At 38.1% G+C, this 25,849-nt stretch overlaps 2 protein-coding genes across 4 annotated transcripts in view; both read left to right on the top strand.

Annotated features, from left to right (window-relative positions):
- Positions 1 to 4,215, top strand: part of ELOVL7 (ELOVL fatty acid elongase 7) — a 44,509-nt gene extending 40,294 nt beyond the window's left edge. For all 3 annotated transcript variants that reach the window (XM_081943758.1, XM_081943756.1, XM_081943757.1), the window contains exons 7-8: positions 2,177 to 2,313; positions 3,465 to 4,215. In XM_081943758.1, coding sequence (XP_081799884.1) covers positions 2,177 to 2,313; positions 3,465 to 3,674 — 347 coding nt within the window. In that variant the 3' untranslated portion in view covers positions 3,675 to 4,215. The remainder of the gene's footprint in view (positions 1 to 2,176; positions 2,314 to 3,464) is intronic.
- A 7,336-nt stretch (positions 4,216 to 11,551) lies between these two features.
- Positions 11,552 to 25,849, top strand: part of DEPDC1B (DEP domain containing 1B) — a 42,019-nt gene continuing 27,721 nt past the window's right edge. The window contains exons 1-5 of the mRNA XM_081943204.1: positions 11,552 to 11,783; positions 15,939 to 16,204; positions 20,769 to 20,901; positions 21,721 to 21,848; positions 24,369 to 24,499. Coding sequence (XP_081799330.1) covers positions 11,736 to 11,783; positions 15,939 to 16,204; positions 20,769 to 20,901; positions 21,721 to 21,848; positions 24,369 to 24,499 — 706 coding nt within the window. The 5' untranslated portion in view covers positions 11,552 to 11,735. The remainder of the gene's footprint in view (positions 11,784 to 15,938; positions 16,205 to 20,768; positions 20,902 to 21,720; positions 21,849 to 24,368; positions 24,500 to 25,849) is intronic.

The raw sequence follows: 25,849 nt of genomic DNA, 5'->3' as shown, positions 1-25,849 counted from the left end.
GCCTCTTATAGTGCCTTATTATTTGGCATTGCATCTTGGCAAGGTTAATATCTCAGGAGTACATATTAGCAATGCAAACATAATACAATCATGTTCAGGATGATGATACATAGCAGTGAGAAGAAAAAGACAAGTAAAACATATAGAATGATTCTCAGATCTTACTCTCTGAAGACATTTTCTCCAGTCCCCGGGGTGCATGTACCAGTCCAATTACTAGGCAAGCATAAATATACATTTTTCCCACATAAGAAGAAAACTCAATTTTCTCTTACACACACACCTATGTCATGGAAAAAGCATGGGCTCGGAGGTTCTTTTCATTAGTTCCTGAGAACTGGACCTTCTCTAAGTTCATTACTTTTGTTTGAGTCCTAACAAAATTAAGGTCCAATAGTTTTGCAGCTGAATGGACTAGGTTCCCAATCTGGTTCCTTTAGTAACCATGTCCAGTCTGGATCTTTTGCATGATCCTTCTGCAAAGGCTTATTCATGGTTCCCTTCACCAGCCTTCTTTTCTCTGGGGTTAATAAAATTTCCATCAGACCGGTTGGAACGGGATCAGGAACCCACCACTGGTGTACATGCATTTTTTTCATTTATTTTTCTATTGATGTTAATGGCCTTGGGAGCAGGAGTATATAGAAAAAACTCCAAAATATAGAAATAAGTATTGAAGCATTGTCTTATCAGATAGATTTACTTGTTTGAACACAAAAAATCTGTTGTATTTTATTCTTATGCTAAAAGTCTGAGAACCACTTAGGTTTTGAACACCACAACTGAACAATCATTTTACTTGAATCCACTCTTGATTACCCCCAGCTTTCCTCACTTCATTAGTTGAATGCAAGTTATTTTGCTGCTAAATAAATAAGAGAGTCTGATCAGGCTAATATAGAGGGCGTCCAGCATGGATAATTACTGCTTTTGTGAAGTTCCTTCTTAAATTTTCCTCCTCCTATTTAGCATTATTATAAAGTGAGTTTGTTTCCAAATGATGGCAGTGTTGGTACAAATTGATCATCCATCCATTCATTTTAACCATTCAGCCGCTAACCCACATTCCAAATGCATTGGAACTATAATTCCCAGAATTCCTAATCAGTATTTATTTTTATTTTATTTTATTTTGTCAAACATGTACAAGATAACAGGTATAAGTATAAACATAGACATGAACAAAGGAAATGAGTACAAATAAATGGGGAAAGTAGGACAGGGATGGTAGGCATACTGGTGTGCTTATACACGCCCCCTTTATGGACCTCTTAGGAATGGGGTGAGCTCCACGGTAGACAGTTTAAGGTTGAAGCTGTGAGGGTTAGAGGATGTAACAATGGAGTCAGCTAGAGCATTCCAGGCGTTGACCACTCCGTTGCTGAAATCATATTTTCTGCAATCGAGTTTGGAGCGATTTACCTTGAGTTTGTATCTATTGTTTGCCCGAGTATTATTGAGGTTGAAGCTGAAGTAGTTGTTGACAGGTAGGACGTTTTAGCAGACAATGCTAAAATGCTTAGGTCAGACCATAGGCGGCGTAGTTCCAGGTTCTTCAAGCCCCAAATTTTGAGCCTGGTGGCGTAAGGGATTCTATTGTGAGCAGAGGAGTGGAGTACTCTTCTTGTGAAATACTTCTGGACCCACTCAATTGTATTAATGTCTGATAAACAGTGTGAATAGATAATCACTAGGAGTTTAAAACAGCTTGATGGCACATAATTCACCATGTTGATTGCAAATCCTGTATGTTGTGTTTGGACTTCATCTGGAGGGCACCATTTTGGGAAGTCTGCACTGTAGCATTGCATGCAGCATTGCATTTTGCCATACAGAATTTTTCTTCTAAATGGCATTCACCCATTGCACCAACATATAGACAAGCTTTACATTAGATGCTAGGACAAAATGTGTTTGGTTAGTTTGTAACTCAGAATGATATATGAACCCAGGCAGCTATGGAAACTCAGTACATTGTGGATTATTGGTTAACCATGCATTAGCCAGTCATAAACACAACTTTAGTAGAAACCTATGAAAACAGGATTGAAGTACATTGTTGGATGCTTATTATTTCTGTGTTTCTCTGATATGCCTCAACTATGACATGCTTTGGACTGATAATAAAAATGTGACGATTGCATGACTGAGACATATCTTGCCTCCCTTTCTACAGGAGGTTTAGGAACATTCCATGCTTTACTCAACGCTATGGTTCATGTGATCATGTACACCTATTATGGACTTTGTACGCTGGGGCCAGCATTTCATAAGCACTTATGGTGGAAAAAATATATGACAACTATACAACTGGTAAGTAACTTTGAAAAGAGATACAGAAAAAAAAATAGGCTTAGATTTGAATGAGTCGTACTTACAAAAGATAAATAGGCACATTATAAAGTTGTGAGCTAGCTAGATATATCATGTTTTCCACTTGGTTGCTTCCATACAGCCTGAGTTTTCTCAAACAGACGATTACATAGTGAGTGTAAAGATTATCTATATTAACAGATGTTATTTATTTGTTATTCTGGGTATCTAACAAAATATTAAAAAAACAATATAAATAAATGATACAATAAAGCAATGAAATAAAACATGCTGGGAAAAGGCACAAGAGTCATATAATTACAGTAGTGTCATATACCATCATGGGGTAGCAGAATGAAAAGCCAGATCTTCAGGGCTTTCTTAAAGGCCATCAAAAAATTTTGCCTGGATTCCACAGCTAAGCGGGTGAAGCCTAGTTTGAAATGGGGCAGTTTGTGAATATTCTAAAATGGGTGGATGGATGGGTTATCCAGGGAAGAAAAAACATAAGGAAATAGAAATAAAATCCTGTAAAATATGGTGTTTCACATTAGGATCATGATTTATGCACAAAGTCTCCAAAATTTGATTACCCTTAAAGGAGAAGTGCATATTTTTTTCTGAGAATGCATTCAACACAGAGGTGTGGGTTCCTACCAGTTCGGCTGAACCGGTAGTGGTTTGCAGGTCTGGGTCACTGGAACTGGCAGCAATCCAGGCCTGCCACGCCTCTGAAACAGATCCCCAATTGGCACAGCATGTTTTTTCCCCCCCGTTTTTAAATGTTCTGCAAATGCGCAGACCTATTTATGGGCAACTGTGCACGCACGCGGAGCAAAAGTGCCCATGCACCAGCAGTAATGCCAGTAGCAACCTACCCCGATTCAACATAAAAGCATATCTCCCTTTGTTAATATTGTATGTGGTATAACTGAACGTAATAATCAACATTCTAAAAAAATCAATATTCATAATATATTCTAATTTTCATCTAACTTGTAACGAATTGTCAAATATGAATATCCACATATTCAAAATCCATAATATTTCTTTAGACAGTTCATATCTAGTTTTCAGGTCCTAAGTCAAAAAGTAAAAAAAAAAATTCTTCTCTTGTAAGAAATCTAAATGAAGTAATTATTTTTTTCCAGGTGCAGTTTATTTTGGTGACAGCGCACATAGGACAAATCTACCTCATGGATAATTGTCAATATCAGTATCCGATTTTCATGTTCATCATTGGGCTCTACGGATCTCTCTTTTTACTCTTGTTTCTACATTTTTGGTATAATGCTTATACCAAGGGTCAGCGGCTCCCAAAACATTTGCAAAATGGCGTTAGCAGAAACAAAAATGAATGAAGGGTTCAGCAACAAAACAAGATCTGCAGTACTTGACAATCAAGAGGCTTCAGCGCACAGCACACTGGATGTTTTGTATATGGTTTTCCAGACCAAGAAAATATATTTTATTATAAATTATTTGGAGTTTAAATTTGATATGAGGAGAAATAAAAAGTACCTAGTACAACCTGCAACTTTCAGCAATAAAGCACATATTGTGAAAATATATGTACTAAACAATTTAGAGGCTCTCAAATGCTTATGTATCTTCATTATATAAATGAAGTGTGTTTGATAAGTATGCAACAATACTTTGAGCACTGATGAGGATGCATTCATTTTAACTGGGTCACGACTTCTTTAGGCTGCTTTTAACTGAAATGGAAAATGGTTTCATGGATGATACAAAGGGGTATAAATCACTCTGTTAATATCTGTCAACTTTGTTTTATACAAACTGTACTACTGTATATTAAAAAACTATGATTCATAAGTCTTTTAACTCTTTGAATTTTTCCCCATTTTTTTTATTTTTAAACAAAAAAGACAACATTAAAAAATTTTCATCCATTACATACAGCATGTCGTTTGGTTACAAGTGTTTTTGCATCCATATTTTCAATTATACAATCACAGGTTTTCCATCTAATATAACCAAAAACCTCGCTTTCATTGTACAGCATATATTCAATTACGATTAATATTTCTTTTTTTTCCAGTAAACTTAATTCTCTTACATTCTTGATTGTCTGCTTAATAACAACGTACCTTTATGTAATCATTGTCTCATTTTAAATATTTTTACAGTATAAAAGAATTTACCAAGTGTTTATATTTATATATCTATCACTATTTTCAACAGGATATCTTTATAGTATGCACTTAAGAGTTATACATTATATTACCAATCCTCTATCAAATGTACATAAATTCATTTTTTTCCTCTCCTCTTTTTTATTCTCCTTTCTTTTTCCCTTCTCTTTCTTACTTTTCTTTTTAAGTGAAAGATTTTCATTTTTCTTCTTTCCCTCTTCTTTTTTCTCTCCCCCCCCCCACTTTACTTATAAACTCTTATCCTCATAAGTTGATGCTTAAATTTTTGTGATATTAACTGGACTAGATTAGTAAAGAAAAAGTTTAGAAGATAAATAGAAAAACCACACCTGTTGATTCTACAACAACAACCCCTGCTCCTCACCAGCAGGAGGACAAAGATCAATGCAGTTGATACTTCAACAAGAAAAGGAGAAGGGAATAATTTTAGATTCAATCATGCAAGCGATACAGAAATTACAAGCAGGAGCTGATAGCAAGGATGAAAAGTTAGATACCATTGTAAAGAAGACTGAGAACATAAAGCAGCAAACCCAAAAAATAGAAAAAAAAGTTGCTAAAATGGAAGGAAAAGTGGAAGATATGCAAAACTGGATGATGAAATATGAAGATAGAATCCAAAAAATTGAAGAAAAAGTTCAACAAGAAGAGAAGAAGATTGAGGAGTTAGACAGTAGATTGAGCGACGTGGAAAGGGAGAGCAGTGGAATATTAGGATGGGAGATGGATAGGTCTGAATTCTTTTTAAGATTTCAAAATACAGAAGAAGAAAGAGGAGAGAACTTGGTACAGATAATATCTGAGATATTGATAAATATTTTAGAGATATCCCAAGAGAAGATGATGGATGGCATAAATGAAGCATTTCAAGTATATACAAGATACGCAATGAGAAATGCTCTTCCAAGGGAAGTCCACGTAAGATTTACCAAGAAAGCAATCAAATCACAAATACTACAGAAAATGAGAGATAGAAAATTAGAACATAAAGGCAAGGAGGCTGTAGTTCTGAAACAAATTCCGAGAAGAGTGAGAGAGAAGAGAAGAGAATATCAATTCTTGACCAAGGTTTTGATTAAAAAAGGTGTTAACTACAGATGGCTCATACCGGAAGGTTTATTATTTACATGGCAAAGACAAAGATATAGAATAGATACAATTGATAAGGCAGAAGCTTTGTATGCAGAACATTTCAGAGAAATGGCTGAGAAAACTGGAAAAGATGAACTAGTGTTACAACTACTGGAGACACCCATAACTGAGATTGAAAAAGTAGAAGGAGCCGTAGGCGGAATTTATAAAGAAGAAGGTGCGATGGGCGGTCAAATCTCAGAGAGCAACGAGAATCCAGATCAACAAGAGCTATAAATCCTGTATATAAAGTATAAATATGGAGGGGGGAAATGATTACAATCAATATAAATGGACTTAACTCAGCAATTAAAAGAAGGAAAATATTTCACAAATTAGAAAAACTAAAATTCGATGTAATCTGCCTACAAGAACTGCATATTCAAAAGAGACATGAACACCTACTAATACAACCAAAGCTTGGGAAAATATTTACTACACTGGTGAATTGCAAGAAAAGAGGAGTGATGTTCTATATTAAAGATAACATTCCAGCAAAATTAATCTATGCAGATGAAGTGGGAAGAATTTTGATGGTGGAAATGATGGATAATATTAAAAAATACTCTTAATTGGAATCTATGCTCCTAATGAAAAGCAAGATGAATTTTATAAAAAATTGCACAGAAAAATCTCGGACTTAGACTATGTTGATATTTGTATGATGGGAGACTTTAATGGCATTGTAAATCAGAACATGGACTATAAAACACACAAAATAACAAAGTTAAATAGAAAACTGCTACCGAAATCCTTCTTTTGGATGATAAATGAAATAAACTTAAAAGACATATGGAGAGAAAGAAATACTATAAAAGAACAATATACTGTTTATTCAAATAGACATTCATCATTTTCCAGAATTGATATATGGGCTTCAACAGAATTGATTTGCAATGTACAAGAAATTGAGATTGAAACAAGCACATGGGCGGATCATATTCCAATTGCAATTAAATGGAAAGGCCAAAGATATAGATGGACATTAAATAACATCATATTGAAAGAAAAAGATTTTATACAGAAAATGGAAAAAGAATTAGCTTTTTTCTTTAAAGAAAATAGAAAAGAAGATACATCAATGCAGAATCTTTGGGACACAATGAAGGCTGTTATTAGAGGTCTGATAATAGACTATACAAGGAAGAGAAACTTAAAGAAAAGACAAATGCATAAAGCCCTAGACAATGACTATAAAAAACTTGAAAAAGAGTTACAGAGATCGCCACAAAAAAAAGATGTTAAAATAAAAATGGATACAATCAAACATAAAATGGATCTACTGGAAAAGGAAGAATTGGCACAAAAAAATCAGAGGCACTAAATAGAATTATTTTGAAAATGCAAATAAACCAAGCAGATGGCTGGCATATAAATTGAAAAAAAGAGAGAGAAGCAAAGAAAATACTCCAATTAAGAGACGAGCAAGGACAAATTCATTATGGAAATGCTGAAAAAAAGAAAATCATACAAGAATACTATGCTAAGCTTTATCAACAAGAGAAAATGGAAGAGGGAGGAGTTAAAAAATATTTACAGGATGCTAATCTTCCCCAGATATCAGATGAAACTAGAATAATGCTGGAAAGTAAAATAACAATGATGGAGCTAATGGAAGCACTCAAAAAACAAAATAATAGAAAAGCCCCAGGTCCAGATGGATTGCCAGTGGAATTTTACCAAACATTTGAAGAAACCTTGTCTCTCCCACTTTTAGAAGTTATGAATGAAGTGATATCAGAGAGCAGAATACCTAAATCATGGTCAGAAGCATATATTGCATTGCTACCTAAAGAGGAGACTGATCTAATGCAAGAACTATAGACCAATATCTTTATCAAATTCAGATTACAAATTATTTGCATCTATATTAGCAGAGAGACTCAAAAAGTATCTAAATAGCTTTATCCACTCTGATCAAAATGGTTTTTTACCAAAGAGACAAATTAAAAACAATATGAGAATGATTTTGAATACTTTGGAATACTATGAGGCCCATCCTGAAAAACAAATGGCTTTGATGTTTCTTGACGCACAGAAGGCTTTTGACAACGTGAATTGGCAATTCATGTTTTTACAATTGGAGCAGATGAATTTTGGTAAGAAATTTATCCAAACCATACAAATGGTATACCACAAACAAACCACAAAGATAATGGCAAATGGAGAATTGACAGATTCTATTGAAATAAAGAAAGGTACGAGACAAGGTTGCCCATTATCACCGTTACTTTTTGTCTTAACATTAGAAGTCTGAAATAGAAAGATCAGAGAAGAAGAAATAAAAGAAATGAAAATTTAAAAAAGAAGAATACAAGCTACAAGCATTTGCAGATGATTTGGTATTTATTCTTGAAGACCCACTAGAAACAGCACCCAAATTGTTAGAAAGAATAGAGGAGTATGGAAAAGTAGCAGGCTTGAAAATAAATAAAGACAAAACAAAGATTTTGACAAAGAACATTCCATCAAGACGAAAGGAAAAGTTGGCAGAAGCCTTGCAGATTCAAATCACAAGCAAGGTTAAATATTTGGGGATATACTTATCAGCTAGATGTAGCACTCTCAAGGAGGATAACTATACTAGACTAAAACAACAAATTGCGACTGACTTGATGAAATGGGAAAACCTGCAACTATCAATGACAGGAAGAATCTCTACTATTAAAATGAACATTTTACCCAGAATTTTATACCTGTTCCAGACAATTCCAATTAGATTGGGCAAGGACTTTTTTGAAGAAAATAAAATAGTCTTGAAGTTTATTTGGCAAGGGAAAAAAGCAAGAATAAAACTTAAATTGTTACAAGATGCTAGAACAAGAGGAGGATGGGGCTTACCTGATTGGGAGTTATATTATCAAGCAACAAACCTGATGTGGATTAAGGAGTGGGTAACACAAAAAAATTCCAGATTACTGAATGTAGAGGGTCATGATTTACTGTTGGGATGGCATGCTTTTTTATGGTATAAGGCAGTGGTGGGCAACCTTTTTTTTCAACTGAGCCAAATCTCACCAAAACCACGATTGAAATTTATTTTGAGAGCCACATTTTTAAAACCGAAAATACATAGGATGGTACACTGTTTTTAGTTTCAATAAACTCTGGCATTTGAAGCACGCAAGTCTTAAAGCTGTCAAGTTACAAGATCCTTGCATCCCTAACCCTTTAGGAAAAAACCCCAAGGGGTCTTCAAACCTGACAGCTTTAAGACTTGTGGACTTCAACTCCCAGAATTCCTCCTCCAGTCATGTTGGCTCAGAAACTCTGGCATTGAAGCATGCAAGTCTTAAAGCTGTCAAGTTGCAAGACCCTCGCACCCCCAACCCTTTATAAAAAAAAACCCAGGGTCTTCAAACCTGACAGCTTGAAGACTTGTGGACTTCAACTCCCAGAATTCTGAGAATTGAAGTCCACCAAGGGCATCAATCATATTAGCCCAGGGATCTGCAAAATTGGCTCTTAAGACTGGTGGACTTCAACTCCCAGAATTCTGAGAATTGAAGTCCACCAGTCTTAAAACAGCCAACTTTGCAGACCTCTGTGTTAGCCCAAAGCCTGGCGTTGGGCGGGCCTTGCTCCCCCATTGGTGGAGCCCCAAGAAGCGAGGAGGGAGAAAAAGAGACGGAGGCCAAGGAGCTTTCCCCCCCCCCGCCCCCTCCCAGCAAAAATCTAACCGGGGAGCCAGGCGGGCAGTAGCAAATTAGCTGATCACGCCGCGTGGGCAGTAGCAAATTAACCGATCACGCGGCGTGATCGGCTAATTTGCTACTGCCCGCCCGGCTCCCCTGTTAGATTTTTGCTGGGAGGGGGCAGGGGGAAGCTCCTTAGCCTCCGTTTCTTTTTCTGCCTCCTCGCTTCTCGTCCCCGCCCGACTTCAGGATCCTCCCTAATCATTGTGGGTCGAAAAGAAAAAAGGGAAAGGGACACTTGTTTTGAAGTGCCCGAGAGGAGGGAGGGGAGCGGGCGCCCGGCACACAGAAGAGCCGCATTAAAATGTGTAAAGAGCCGCATGTGGCTCGCGAGCCGCAGCTTGCCAACCACTGGTATAAGGGAACTAAAGCACATGGTTATTTTAGAAGACATTATATAAGGGAGGCCTTGTTATTAAATTGGGAAAAGGTTAAAAGATTACACTACTTAAAAACTCCAGCCTGGATATCAACTATTGAAGCATTTTCATATCCAAAAATATATAAAAAGGAACAGTTAGATATGTTGAAATATTGAATACAGAGGGTGAACTCAAATCTATTCAAGAGTTGAAACAAGAAGGAATAGAAATGAATTGGTATTCATATTTACAGATACAATCTAGATATAATGAAGATAGAAAATCAAATGGTATTTACAATGAAATGACTGAGTTAGATAAAATCTTAACAGGTACTGATGAAAAAGTAATTAAAAAACTATATGGATATTTATTAGAGACTAAATTACAAGAGGGACAAGTTAAACTATGATAGCTTGGGGGAAAAACTTTGGGCATGGGATAGATTATAAAATGACAATGTCAACTACATATAGAGAAAATTTGTATAAGATGTATCGACCCCCAACGAGAATTGCAAGAATGTCCAAGAATAAATCCAAAAAGTGCTGGAAATGTCATCAGATACCGGGTTCATACTACCACATTTGGTGGACTTGTATTGAAGCTAAGATACTGGACTAAAATCCACATGTGGTTGAAGAAAATGATACACAAACACATAGACCTTAAACCAGAGATCTTTCTATTGGGAATCATACCAGAAATTTATAACAAAGACTTAAAATATTTGATTGTAAATGTTTTAACAGCAGCTAGAATTGTATTTGCAAAAAACTGGAAAAGTGGAATGATACCAAAACAGGAAGAAGTTATTCGAGAGATAATGGAGTGTGCTGAAATGAGCAAATTGACATTTGAAATTAGAGAACAAGGAGATGAGCAATTTTATAAGATATGGGATTTGTTTTATCAGTGGCTGGAAAAAAAACTCTTTGAATTTTTTTAAACGTGTCTTAGGGTTTTAATAATGGGATGGTTTGGAGGAAACATTCACACCCTGTGAATTTGCAGAACAATGCATTTATGCTTGCTAAAATATTGCCATGTTTTAAAGTAAAGGCCAGCTTCTTCTGGAATTAGTTCGAAACTTATTAAGATGGAGTTTGTTAGATTGTCAGGACCATAGCAAAATCCCAACAGTCCCTGGGAAAAGCTATTGGCAGTTAAATGGATCTTAAGTCAAAGAGAATTTTTTTAGTGGATCTAAAATTCAGTTTTACATTTACATCAGCCCTTTGCCTAAACTCCATTCTTTCCACTGCTTGATCCAGAAGCCCTGGACCACAAGGGGCTGCCCCCACTACAAATCGCAGCAAATAGGATTTGAGATACTACCTGAAACTTCTGCCCGTTGTAGGGAAGAGCTGATGGGAACATACTCATGAAGCAGACCCCCCCCCCCCAAATATATTAACCCATGATTGTGCAAACCACGGTTGAGCAAATCACAATTGCCTCAGTTCCAACTAAGATTAAAAGAGCTCACATGGCTTCCTTCAATTCTTGGCTTATAGCCTTTGTGCCAACTGCGCGGGGCAGTTTAAGAGAGATCAATCCTTGCACCCTCCATATAAAATGGGGAAAGATGGAATCCTTCCAAATTGCGCGGTGACGCAGAATCGATTTTTAGCAAGAGGCCACCGAAGCAGCCGCCAGTAACGTCACCTGCCCGCAGTATACAAAGTGGAGACAGCCGAACAAAAAGCATCGCCTGAAATTATCAGCCCGTTCCTTTTTTCCTCGCTGCCGCCCAGCGATTGGTGACGCAGAAAAGGAACTGATTGGGCGCTGACTGTAAAAACGCACCTCTGACGTTTCTAGCAGAGAACCCAATCGCCTGCTTAGAGCGAACGGAGGATGATTATTTTTTTTAAATGAATGGAGTGTTTCTAAAAGGATTTCTTCCAATCGGCTAATGCTGAGGTATCATGTGACCTAGATTTGGCCCAATCAGAACGCGGTAGCCTCCGATTCAAATTTTCCTTCCAAGGTTGTATCTATGCTGTGTCCCTCGGTCGCCGTGGAGACGGAGTTTTATATTTTCTGGGCGACCGATGGAGCCTCGACTCGTGGGCCCCGGGCCCTACCGAGCAACTCGGCTGGTGAGTAAAGCACGTTTTCCGAAGGCTTTCTAAGCACGAGCTGCCTTTTTTTTGTTGTTCCTGAAAATAAGCAATATTTGAACGTAGGAAAATAAGCACTCTGCATGTGACCCGGTGCCTCCACTCCTTGATAAATTCTTGATAAATAGCATTCCTAAATCTTGAAAAAAAATCCTGTTTGCTGTAGATTTAATGTATAAATTGACTACAGTTATATACTATACGCTTTATATAATGGACTACAATTCAGGTTAACAATTTTCTGCAGGATGAATGGTCTTAAATTGCCCCAAAGCGCATGCATATGTATAGTCTTTACATTGAGTCTTTATTGATTGGCCTGATGAAAGAAATGTCCTTCTGGTTTCGGCTCCAAGTGGGGAGAAAGACACCCAAGACATGGAAGCTGCTTGGAAAGATGGTTTAATGGTGGACAGGACCACATGGCTTGAGTCCTGAACAGAAAAGGTGATCACATGCTTCAATGTTGGGAGAAGAAGAAGAGAGAAGGAAGGGCTGAGATGCTGAGACCCTGGTTTTATGCCTTCTCTGGCCTTTGATCTTCAGCTTGTATTCTGATTGGTTGTCAGATTCCCATGGGGCCATGCAGGGGCAACTCTCTAGCCTGTGTTTTGAATCCAGGTTGAATTCTCAGATGCCATGTGGTGAGTTGGGTAAAGGGCTAATATTATCATGCCTTAATCCCATCCCCCTGGAGCTGAAGGGGAGAACTCTTTATTATGTAAAGGGACTGGCTTGGCCATCTTAATGGCCCATTGACAAGGGGGGTGGGGGGGCAGGAAGCTGCAGGGAGCTATTCTCTCTTTAAAGCATGTTTCTTCCTTTTCATCCAGGGAAATATTCTGCCTTTTCAATATTTCCTAGGATATTTCATTTTTCCTTGGGCCATATCAAAGTGCAAAGTTCCAGAAACAAATTATAACTCAAATTTAATAAAAGCAATTTGAAATGAAATTTGATAAAATGCAATTTAAAGTGGGATTGGAATAAAATACGATTTAAAATGGAATTGGAATAAAATACGGCCTAAAATGAAGTTGGAATAGAATACAATACAATAATTTAGGATATAGATAAAATATGATAAAATTATATTTCTGTGTCACCCCTGCACTCTACCCCCAAACAGTCCCACATATGCAGATCTCAGCCGAAACATTTTGTTCAAGTATTGCGCTGTGTTAAATGTTATTTTCAAGTTCGGGCTACACATAAGAGACACATAAGGTATAGTGAAATTCGATCCTCCTAACTTGCGGCCAGTTTTGGAATTACTCCAGCACATCTGGGCAGGTGCTGCATTGAAGAAAGCTGGTATTTTGAATAGGCTGACCTGTTTTAGGGACATCTACACTTCTAATGGAAATGGGGCTGTTATATAAATTAACATTTCAGCTGGGATCGCCTGCATTCACTGGCAGCGTGTAACGTGAAAACACTAAACCTGTTTGAACTGCGTAGTTTGGGATGAGACGCTATCAGAAAAATCATGGGATGGTAGTATAGACAGGGAAGGAGAATCAAAAAGGGGAACTTCCTGGGGGGAAAGGCACCTGCATACTGTTATAGGAAAACTGCAAGTTCATGCTGGTGCATTTGGGTATTTTAATACATATTTGGATAGTCTATTAAATGCATATATGGATACAGTACAGTTCTTTCTGAGCTGCAGCCAGAGCCTGCATGAGTGCTACTTTGTCTGCAGGACAAAATTTACCATACCTCACTAGTCAGGTAAAGGTTCTCCTCGCACATATGTGCTAGTAGTTCCTGACTCTAGGGGCCAGCGCTCATCTCGGTTTAAAAGCCGAAGAGCCAGCATTGTCCGAAGACATCTCTATGGTCATGTGGCCAGCATGACTAAACGCCGAAGGCATATGGAACGCTGTTACCTTCCCATCAAAGGTGGTCCCTATTTTTCTATTTGCATTTTTACATGCTTTCAAACTGCTAGGTTGGCAGAAGCTGGGGCAAGTAACGGGAGCTCATTCTATTGTGTGTCACTAGGGATTCGAACCGCCGAACTGACGACCTTTCTGATCGACAAGCTCAGAGCCTTAGCCATGGCATTACTAGTCAGGGTAGCATCCTGAATGATATGTATCTGTAGAGTTTCAGACCTAAACGTTAGCCCTCCTGAACATTTCAGAGATTCAGTCATAACTTTTGCAGGCAAAACAGAGGTATCCCTAATAGCTGCTCATCCTTGTTTTATGCCTTATCAAAACTGAGTTTGTATTTTCTTTATGTACGCAGCACCCATAGCTTCATTAATAGATCACTGGTTTACTATGCAGCAGTGTGTGATGTTAAAGCTTTGAAAGGGGTGTGTTATTTTATATGGTAGATTAAAGAATACATTTCCAACTGTTATCACATTAATTTTAAAAAGAATATTAGAAATACCACAAATTAAGACTAAGCTATAGGCTTTCTTCCAGAAATCTTGGGAGGTTTTTGAAAAATTAACACTTAAAACTTTGTATCCAACAAATGATGATTCCAGGTACAGGTAGTCCTTGACTTACGACCACAACTGAGGCCAACATTTGTGTTGCTAAGCGAAATAATTGCTAAGTGAATTTTGCTCCATTTTATGACCTTTTGTGCCACAGTTGTTAAGTGAATCACTGCAGTCGTTAAGTTAGTCACATGGTTGTTAAATGAATCTGACATCCTCATGGACTTTGCATGTTAAAGAGATCACAAAAGGGGATCACATGACCCCACAACGCTGCAACCGTCATAAATGCGAGTCAGTTGCAAACACAGAAATTTTGATCACGTGAGAGTACTGCAACAATCATAAATGTGAAAAACAGTCCTAAGTCACTTTTTTCAGTGCTGTTGTAACTTTGGTCACTAAATGAACTGTTGTAAGTTGAGGACTGTCTGCTGAAACAATGGCCTTGTGCAATATTAAACCTAGGTAATATTCTTCAGGGCACTGAATCTTTAAGTGCTTGCTGGGGTGATAGTTTTGGATGTGTTATGCATTTCTAGCCACCAGATTTTGTTAAATAACCCATGATTAAAATTTATAATTCAATATGAACCCAGTTCATGAATTTTTGCAGGTCCTTGAACAGTTTGAGGAAAAAAATCCCTAGATTTCTATAGAGACTTTTATCATCAACATTACTCCTGATTTGAATCTTTGCCTCCTGCCCCAATTATGAATAAATGCACATAGATACATGCACATTTGATGGAGATAAGAAAGATAGAGCTACCTGGGTTACAAAGCCTGGCAGGAATGATGTTTCTAGAAAATAATAATGCAACTTCATCATAATTGCCATTATTGTTATTTATACGATGACCTCCATATAAAGTGTAAGGACTATCATTCATTTGTTATGGCCACCTATTGAAACTACTGACTGGGCAGCAAACAAGATTAAAATAAAACAACTACAAACTTTATAAAATATTGCAAAATACAAATGTAGTTATTTGGACTTTCCAGATGTTTGGTCTTCCACTCATATCTGTCCTAACAGCTTTGGGCAGTGGCTAGTCATTATGAAAACTTCAATGAAAAACAGCATGTTGCCACCTCTGAGCTAGAGGGAATGTTATTCTTCCTCCTCTGTGAAGAGAAATCGGCTTTAAGTCTTGCCTGTGATATATGAACAAAGACAGGTAGTGAAGGCAATCAATTTTTCTCCATATTTTTTATCTCTTGTGAGCAATGAAACAGGACACAACTTTTTAAGATAAATAAAAGAGTGTAAAATGAATGGTCAATATTAAGACAACTGTGGTTGAGATTTTCAACACACAAATCACCATGCCACAGTATTGTGCACCTATTTATATACACCAATCAAAGCAGATTTATGCTCAAGTAATTTAAAACCTGAATGTGTTCAAGCATGGTTTTAGAATGTATGGTTGTTAAAAGGGAATGTGCTTATATTGGAGAAAGTCTTGAAAAACAACCAGGCCTTTTTTTAGACTTGCTGATTAGAAATAATATATAAAAACTGGAAAGAGCTTGGCTAATATGGAAAAAGCTTAAATTAGAGGGTACAAGTTAGGTTTCTTCATACACTCTTTTGTTCCTTCTCGGGTGCTACCCCAACAAGTACTAACTTGTGCTTAGATGAAACTTTCATATTTTCTTTTCAGTGGAATGAGACTGTTGAGCTCTTTCGAAATGGAATGCCTTTACGGAAACATCGTTTTCATTTCAAAAGCTACGAAGGTTGCTTCACAGCTTCTGAGGCTGTGGAGTGGTTACACAAACTGCTGAGACGCAACCAAAACTTTAGCCCAGAAGTAACTCGTGCTCAAACACTTCAGCTTCTCAAAAAGTTCCTGAAGAATCACGTTATTGAAGATATCAAAGGAAGATGGGGCAAAGATGATTTTGAGGATAATGGTAAATTATATAGGTAAATAACTGAATGGATTCTTCGGGCAGAAACTGTGTACAGTGTTCGTTTTTAAATGACTGTATTTCAAATAAGCGTTAAATCCTTAGAAAAGAAAGAAATGGCACGGTTCTTGCAACATAAGCAATACAGGGAGTCGCCATTTAACAACTGTAATTGCAATCGGGAATTCCGTCAGTGTGGTTGTAAAGTGAAACATCACACGACTGCACTGGGTTATGAAGGTCATTATGGATGTTAAGCAGATTGTGCTTGGTTGTTACAAGTAATGTCATGTCACTGACTTGCAACTTCCTGCCTGCTTCCCATTGACTTTGCTTGTTGAAATCCAGTAGTGAAGTTGCAAGTAGTGATCACATGATCCCTGGGAGGGCAACCGTTGTAAGTGTTCACTGGTTGCCAAGCACCTGAATCACGATCATGTGACCATGGGCATGCTACAATGGCCACAACTCATGAACCAGCTGTAAGACTTGTTCTAGTACGTTTGCAATACAATACAATACAACAGCAGAGTTGGAAGGGACCTTGGAGGTCTTCTAGTCCAACCCCCTGCCTAGGCAGGAAACCCTATACCGTTCCAGACAAATGGCTATCCAACATCTTCTTAAAGACTTCCGGTGTTGGGGCATTCACAACTTCTGGAGGCAAGTTGTTCCACTGATTAATTGTTCTAACTGTCAATGTGATCTGTTATGCCTCTTATCAGTAAGACTGAATGGTATTCAGTCTTGGTATTGTAATGGTTTTGTTGCAGAATTGACCTAAAATAGCTTAATATTTTCCTCCAGAGCCAGGAGGAGCCTGCCTCTTTCTATTTCTCTTAATATTTCTCTTAATATTTTCCTCCAGAGCCAGGAGGTGCCTACCTCTTTCAGGTAGTCTATGACTACCGTCCTTGCATCTTGTTCGCCAGAATTTTGCTTCTGCTGTTCCTTGCAGGCCTATTGATCCATAGGCTACTCAGGTGCTTTAAAAGGACACATCTAGAACTTCTGTTATATGTTCAGCCAGGATACCAAACATGCTCAGAAATGGGGCTATGTTCAGTCTAAGAAGAGTTCCTTGATTGGGAAACTAGTCACTTGTCTAGCTGCAATTCCACTTACCAAGCCTTGGTGGGCTTAAAGGCACTTGATCTTATCTATAAAGATTCAGATAATTGGTTCTTACTCAAATCACGATTGATTGTGGAGCCAACAGTAATTTTGTGGACTTCACACCCAGAATTTGTGACATGCCATCAGTGTCCCTAGAAATAATTGATGAAAGATCCCTGCTATTTGAAATGTTACTGACCTAGTGGAAATGGGGTTAGAAAGACATATAGAAGAACTATCATTCTACCTAGCCCCTGTCCTTAATTTTCCAATGATTCTGAGAATTGCCTAAGGATGAATTTCAAATCATATGTCAAAAGGAATTAATATACTTCAATTCCTCCATCTGTAAGGAGCATTTTTCAGCAAAAATAAATTAGAGTAAAACAGTTTTCCAGCTATGTCTTAAATGAGCACAATCCCCTGCAACCACATTGTCCCTATGACTGCCCTATTGGCATGATCCCTGGAGCCTAGATTCCATTGTACATCTACTTCCTTTCAGATATTGAACTTTTGCAACTCTGCAAAATGTCATTACAAAAAAAAATCTCAAGATGGTTAATTTATCTCTACATCTGTAGCTGCTTTTACAGCATTCTATTTGTCAAGAAAATGTCAGGATAGGTTCTGCAATGATTGCCTGATCCTCAACCAGATCATAATCCAAAATCAGTACTCTACCTTGATCTCAGAACGTCCAGGGCATATGTGGAAGGTCAGAAGTTTTACAGATCTCAATCCCAGAGGGAGTTACATACAACTGACATGAAACTGGGAAGGCAACTGATGAAAAGCTGTTCTTTCCACCTGCTAAGGGTGTTTTGAATATATTGTGATCTCATTTGGTTTGTGCAACACTGCCACAATATTCTAGCACTTGATGAATGACATTTTTCAGGATTTCACAAACCAATCTGTCATAATCTATTTAGATGACACCTTGATTTATTCATGGTCCCTTCAGCATCACAAATGCCATGTAAAAGATGCTTTGCAGTGCCTCAGATAACATAATCAGTATGCAACTCCTGAAAAATGCAACTTTGAAGTCAATGCTGTTAATACCATAGACATTGCATCTCTACCAAAAAAAAAGTTCCAGAAGGACCCAGCCAAAGTAAAAAAAAAACTTCCTACTGATAACTCTCAAAGTGGGTCAAACAACCTATGCAGAAGCTATGAACTCTCACAAACTATTAATATATCTTCATTCCAAACTTTGCAAAACTCACAGGTTCTACCAACCTGTGCTGGAAATACACCCCATTCAGACAGAATATCCTATTCAATGAGGTTTTGAACAAATAAAAAAGGATTTCTCCACTCTGTCTATCCTCCAACATACTGACTATACTCAACCATCTGTAGATGAAACTGACATTTTTGACATCACAGCATGAGCTATTTTGCTACATGCTACAAGAAAGCTAAAAACAGAAGAACATTAAATCCATCAGAACATTTCTGTGCTATGATCTGGGACAAGGAACTCTTGGCTATTAAGGCAGACATTGAAACTTGGAGGTAGTTGCTGAAAAGAGATCAACATCTAGAGCAAATTCAGACCAACCTCCACATCCGAGGGAGAGAGGATGAGGTTGAGTGCTTCTCCTATTTGTAAATGCTAGGCTTAACTCCCCCTCCCCCAAGGCATATATGTTTTATAGCACTATAAATCGATAGGGAAAGTGTTCAACCTCTCCCGCAATCTGCCTAGAGACAATCTGACCAACATAGACTCAGTCCATAGTTATCCATGCCAGTGTTCCAACTGCGCAATTGGCCCTTCCAGCTGACTACATTAGCCGCACCCTAACTTTTTCAAGAGCACCTCATGTCCATAGATAACCAGGTCAGCACACTGATGGAAGAATATGTTCTCTGATTTCTTCCTTGTTCAAGTCAGACACCAGGTATCATAGTTCAGAGTTCAAAAGTTTATTCAGTACACAAGACAAGAGTCCTAAATGAAGCTGGCTCCATGCCAGGGATGCAATGCCCTTTTATAATGGGGTACAAATGTCCATGTCTGCTTTTAAAGATCTCAGATTCTAATTTTACAAATATAGTTTAGCTGAGTTTCCTACTTTCTAATTGATATGACTTATCTCTCTTGCTGACCTCAACTACCAGAATTCCTCAACCAGCAATTTCAAAATTGTCAAGTTTGAGAAACACTGATTTAAACTGCAGTGTGTCCAGTCATTGCAAAATGACCCCTTAACAATAAGCTGGAATACCTTTTAAACAAGTGTCTGTGGAGATTCTCAGTCAGGACTTTTAAACAGGTATGAAGCCAAATCAACACCAGATCATTGTTTCCCCTTTCAATTTTTGAGCATTATCATGATTTTATTAGCTGAAATTCTTCTGTGTGATGGTAAAAATGCAAACTTTACCAAAAATAATGCATCTTATCAGGGATGATATATTCCTGATCATAGTGGAACATTTATGGAATAATTTCAGGTTCATGATTAGATTATCGGCAATCATACATGATCCTAAATAATCCTGGTATTACTCCCTCTGAAAGATTGCCAGGATTTAGAAATTCATAAAAAAATAATTTGATGGCTACTAACCATGATAGCATTCTAGAATCAAAGGCAATCCACTTGATTAATGTTATGTTTATTGAACTTTATACTTTGGAGATCCAGGAGCATTCTGCTTGAACACTGGGAGAGGTTGATTTATTAAATCCAACTTTACTCTTATGTTCCCGTAATAGACATTCAATTTATTATTGCATAGGACCAAAAAGGCCCACATGTAGCCAGAAAATATACCATCCAATGATTTGTAGCAGTGAATAAACTGAAATATTTCTACAATTATGTAATACAATCAACAGCCTGCATGAAACAATGCAAAATAAAACAAAATAGACAACATTATAAGATGTCATCATTTGCTTTCTAGTAGCATAGGCTTTAAAACAGAATTTGCAAACTTTGAAAATAATATTGTGAGTAGAATTTGTGAGAATTGAGATAGAAAATGTATCTGTCCTACCAGGGAACATTTAAAATTGGGCCTAAAATAGAAGCAAAATATAAAATGGTTAATAAAACAGCACATGTATCCTGGTTTTAGCTGATTCCAAATGATAACTTCCTTCCAATAAGAAGAAAAATATTGAAACAAGTGAAGGTGAAAATTCTGCAATACTCTGCAGCATCAAATGTATCTATTTATAAAGCTATTTCGCTTGAATAAAACTTTGTTGTGATTTCCCTCTGAAAGCAAAAAGATTTTTTTTAGCTCGATCATGTTATAAATTGATATAATTGTTTGTGTATCTTTAGTTTTGGAGAAGTTGTGTAATTGTGTAATTTTGTCTCCAAAGTTCTTTCAGCTTAAAGAAAGATTGTCTTGTAGCATCAATGGGGTTAGATTATCAGGACAGAATGATAGTGTTCCTATGGAGGTTTTAATAGACTGTTTTTAAATTTTAGGTTTCCTCCTTTCTCACCATTAAAACCATACCCTAAACGATCTCCTTACCGAAAAGAAATTGTGAAATTCCCCATCTGGGACTTTGAAAAAGTTACTTTCCAAGAGCACATCCCAGTGAAACCAATCACATTGGTAAGAAATCTTCCCATACATTAATATGTAATGCATTGAGATATACATGAGATTATGTCAAGATTATTATCATCTTTTCTGCCTTCAAAGATATCAAGGAAAATTAAAATTGGTAGAAGTCTGTAGAGATTCTCAGTCATCCAGGTCATGGTTGTCCCTGTCAGGGGAAGATATTTCACCCTGAACTAGATGAGGTCTTAGATCGCGGCTTTTCCAAACAGCATTATCTTTAAGGTGCGAAAAAAAGGAATAAAATCCCGGAAAACATATTCTAATTAAAAACAAGCTTTAATACAAAAATAAGAAATAAAGAAATAAAACAAATCTATCTAATTGTTACATTTTGGCAGAAACAGTTTGTCTACCAGCTTCCTGGCAGACGGACAAAGATCAAAAAGAAAGAAGTCTCTGGAATGTGTGATGAGCAGGCGCAGTACATCATTGCTGATAAGACCTTATGACCTGCGCAGTAACTCTTTCAGTTCAGCTATTCAGTTCAGGCTAGCAAACAATTTAACGCAGTGACAGCCCCGAAGGTGCCTTTTCAGGAGGAAACTGGACTTATTTTTTTCCTTGAAGACATTTCGTTTTTCATCCAAGAAGCTTCTTCAGCTCTGATAGGATAGTGGGGGATGGAATTAAAATTAGGGTTAAAATTGGTGGATTTATAGAATTTATTTCATTCATTTGAATTGGACTTAGTTGTGACTCTTTCCATAGATTTGGTCAAATATATTGCTGGCAAGGCAACATTGCCATGAAAAGGCAAAAATGATAGATTAACAATAATTCGGGTTTTTTCTCCTCACACTGCTACAGAATTCTGAAATGTGGTTCAAACGGCACAGCATAGCCATTGGAGAAGTACCAGCATGCAAACTCATCCATCGTCGACAATTAAAAGAGGCAAATGTAGAGGACATATGGAAGTCCAGGACTTTATCATAGTAAGCATATTGCCTGAGTTGTTCTTTTACAAAATGAATGTGGTGGAATGTACTCCAGGAGGGAGGGGGTGCATTTCAGAGGAATAAGAGACTAAATTTTAGATAGTTTGGTTGGGAGGAACAGGGTCAAAACAGCTCCTCCCTGGGAGTTCTCACGCTATAACTCTAACGAGGCAAAATAGTTTGCTTAGTTTGGCAATATTTCTCTCTGTAAGTGAAAAACAGTATGGGAAACTGTTTAGAAGAAACTCTGCCTGTCTTTCTTGGTTTTGGGGCTTGTCCTCGATCTCTCTTATTCCTTTGGAATATACTGTACTCTGTCCCTCCTGAGAATCTGGACTGCATTTCACCACACATTAAGCCACTGCAATTAATGTTAGGAGTTGCTTCCAAAATGGAAAAAACCAAACTTAATAGCCATTCAAAAAATCCAAAGGCATCAATGAACATCAATCTGTACATTATTTTCTGTCTCTACAGACTTTATTGTTTCCAGGAGATGATCTATAACAGTGGTGGCAAACCTTTTTGGCACTGGGTGCCCAAACCGGAATGGTTGCACGCGCGCATGAGCATGATGGAGCACCAGAAACCCAAAGACCAGGTTGCTGTTGCGCATGCGTGCGCAGGCCACCTTCAGGTGGCCTGGTTTCTAGCACGCACATGTGCGCTGGCCAGCTGGTTTTGTGCACATTGAAACAACAAAAACCCAAATGCCAGGTGGCCGGCGCATGCATACACACTTGCCAGCTGGTCTTTGGGTTTCCAGCACTCCAGAACGCACGAAGACCAGCGCACCAGAAACCAGAAGAGTAGCCAGCAATGGCGCATGTGGCCACAGGGAGGGCACGTGTGCCATAGGTTCACCATTACAGATCTATAATGACAGACCTGATTATGCAACTGGGATTGTTTTATTTATTTATTTATTTAATTCATATGTCTTCTATTACGTGGTTCGAGGCGAGTCTGGGTGACATAATAAAGCCTACAGATATAAAAACAATTGTAAGTATAAAAACAGATTAAAATTAGAAAAGGTTTAAAGCAAACAAAAAAAAAACAATGGGTTTGGAGCAGAGAGTGGTGTTGCCTTCTCTGTTACTACGCCAGCTACCTGCATCCATCAGCTTCTCCTGCAGGGTTCCATGCCAACTAGCACAGCCAAATGTTAATGCTTTTCCTGAAGGCCAGAAGAGAGGTGGTAGATATCACCTGCTATGTCAAGATATCCCAAAGGGCAGGGGGACATGGCAGAAAAAGTCTCTTCTAGACCCTATTAGTCACAATTCCTTGGCTGATGAGTATGCCCCTTCTGCCAGCACGAGTGGGGCAGGTCAATCCCATTGAAGAAAGAAGGCTCCAGAGATAGCCCGGAACCCTCCTCTAGAGGGCTTTAAAGATAAGTGACCAGCACCTTGGATTGGACCTGGAAGTAGGTCTACACCCAGTGCTGTTTGTGCAACAATGATGCTACACTGCCTCTCATCCAGAAAAAAAGATGGTAAAGCCCCAGATCCTAAAGCTCCACGTATTCACAGTCGTTTTGTCTTACCAGGCCTCAGTTGAAGGCAGCCACGGTTAGATCACCAGGGATGGAGATGTAAAGCTGTGTCATTAGCATATTGATGATAACTCATCCCATGGATGTTGGATGATTTCACCCAGCAGTTTCATGTAGATGTTTTATTAAAGATTGCTTTTAATCCATTCACGACTCACTTCTGGAAAACTGATTACCTTTCTTTCAGTGAGACATTTTGTCAAATAAACAAAAGACCTAATCTAGAATGTAGAGTGGGCTTGTTACAGGTAATACAGTATAGTATAGCCACAATTGGGTAGTTTCACAATTTTGCACACTAAGGAATGCGATCATTAAGCAAGTCATCATGCCACTGGGCCCAATTTTGAAAACGTTTTTACCACAGTTGCTAAATGAATCATGCGGCCGTTAAGTGAATCTGGCTTCCTTGCTTGTCAAAAGCTGTTATGAGCGCAAATCATGAGCACATGACTGAAAGAAGCTGCACTCGTAAATGTGAGCCAGTTGCTAAATGCTCTTATTGCAGTCACATGGCTGCATGGGTGGTACAACGGTCCTAAGATGCTTTTTTCGAGGCCAGCATAACTTCAAACTCTGATTAAACAAGTGGTCATAAGTTGAGGACTACATGTATGAAACACTGAAGACAAGATTGATGCAATTCCCTAATCTCTCCTTTTGTTTTTATTATAGTTTATTATAGCTTAAAAATATTTTATATTAAAGCAATACTATCATATGTATGCAATTTGGTTTGCATCTGAAAGATGCAAATAATTTTTGTTTTAAAACAGCCTACTGTTTTACTAATGAGGCTTTGAAGATATCTTATTATGCACACAAACGCGTAATCTATTCATTAATATATATGTACATAATTCAGTGACAATGTGAGCTATTTAGCTGTAAATCATTTTCCAGATAACTGCTGGTAGCTAATTTAGGTAAATCTGTTTGCTTTATGTCTTCTATAGCTTGCAAAAAACATTAGGTTTGGATTCTCTGAATGATATTTTGGATACTAAACTTGTAAATCCAAAGGACATCATTCACAATGTGTACAATGTCAACAAACAAGGAACTGTCATTTTAGAAGATAAATCAAGTAAGTGGAACTTGTTTAATATGTTATAGTTTTGCTAGAATCCCTCAGGAAATAAATATATCTTGATCACTAACCTGCTCATTCAGTGGCAATAAAGTTCAGGGACAGAACTGTCTAAAGAAATAAAAGAATTGGTGATAATTTCATTCCCCATAAAATCTAGGAAACATTGATAATTACCGTATTTTTCGGCGTATAAGATGACCTTTTTCCCCTCAAAAAAGAGGCTGAAAATCTTATACACTGAATACAGCATTTTTTGCCTCCCAAAACCCCACCACCTTCACCAAAATGGCCGTGCATAGCCTTTAGGAGCCTTGCAGAGTGTTCCTGGGGGCTCGGGAGGGCAGAAATGAGCAAAAAAATGGGCCCCTCTGCAAGGCTCCTAAAAGCTATGCCTGCTCTCTCTCTCTCTCTCTTTTTTTTTTTTTTTGACAAAAAACGGGCCCGTTTTCACAAAATACGGGCCATTTTTTGCTCATTTTGGGGGGCACCCCCCCCCCGGAGCCCTCGACATGCCTCTTAAAGGCTATTCCCTTTTTGTTTTGGAAAAAAAAACCAGGCCTATTTTTGCGAAAAACGGGCTGTTTTGGGGAGGTCTGCAGAGTGCAACAACTTTTTTTTAAAAAAATTTGCCTCTTCAAAACCTTGGTGCATCTTATACTCTGAAAAATACGGTACTCTTTGCTGTCTTTCCTTCTACATGCCCTCCCCCAACTCTTAACTAATTCCAGGACTGAGCACAGCACACACAAGTGGGAATGGGGAACAACCAGGGGTGGGATTCAGCTGGTTCGGAATAGTTTAGGCGAACCAGATGCTAATTTTATATTTGGTTTGCCGAACCGGTAGTTGCAAGGACTGCCTGTCCCCTTCCACTCCACCCCGTCCCTCCCAGGAATCTCCAGGTGGCCTGTTTTGGATGCCAGGTAAGTGCAGGGCCCTCACGGTGCTTCTGGGAGGGTGAAAAATGGGCCTCCTGGAAGTCTGGAAATAGGCCCATTTCCGGCCTGGGGAGGGAAAAAATGGCCAACCCCACCATGGTTCAGGAGGCCAAGTAGATTTGCTTTAAAAGGGAACTATTATGGGTTGTCTCTCAAAGCTCCATCTGCCTCTGGTATTCCTCAGTGGCTACATAACCCTGCTAGGAAGGGTCTTCAGGAGATTTGGAACCCAGTATTCTCAAGAAATATCTTTCCATAATCTCTTCTGAGGACACTATCGCTTCCGCGATAGCGCAACTATAGTTAAAAAGTGGCTAGATGAGGGATAATAAATTGAAACTGAATCCATTACATGTTGTATGAGTTAACTTTCTGCAATTAAGTTTCACTGAAGTGTGCACTATTG

The sequence above is a fragment of the Natrix helvetica genome, assembly GCF_964273705.1.
Source record: "Natrix helvetica genome assembly, chromosome: 2".
NCBI lineage: Eukaryota > Metazoa > Chordata > Lepidosauria > Squamata > Natricidae > Natrix > Natrix helvetica.
The sequence above is the reverse complement of the archived record's forward strand: the minus strand, read 5'-3'. Positions and strand labels throughout refer to the sequence as shown.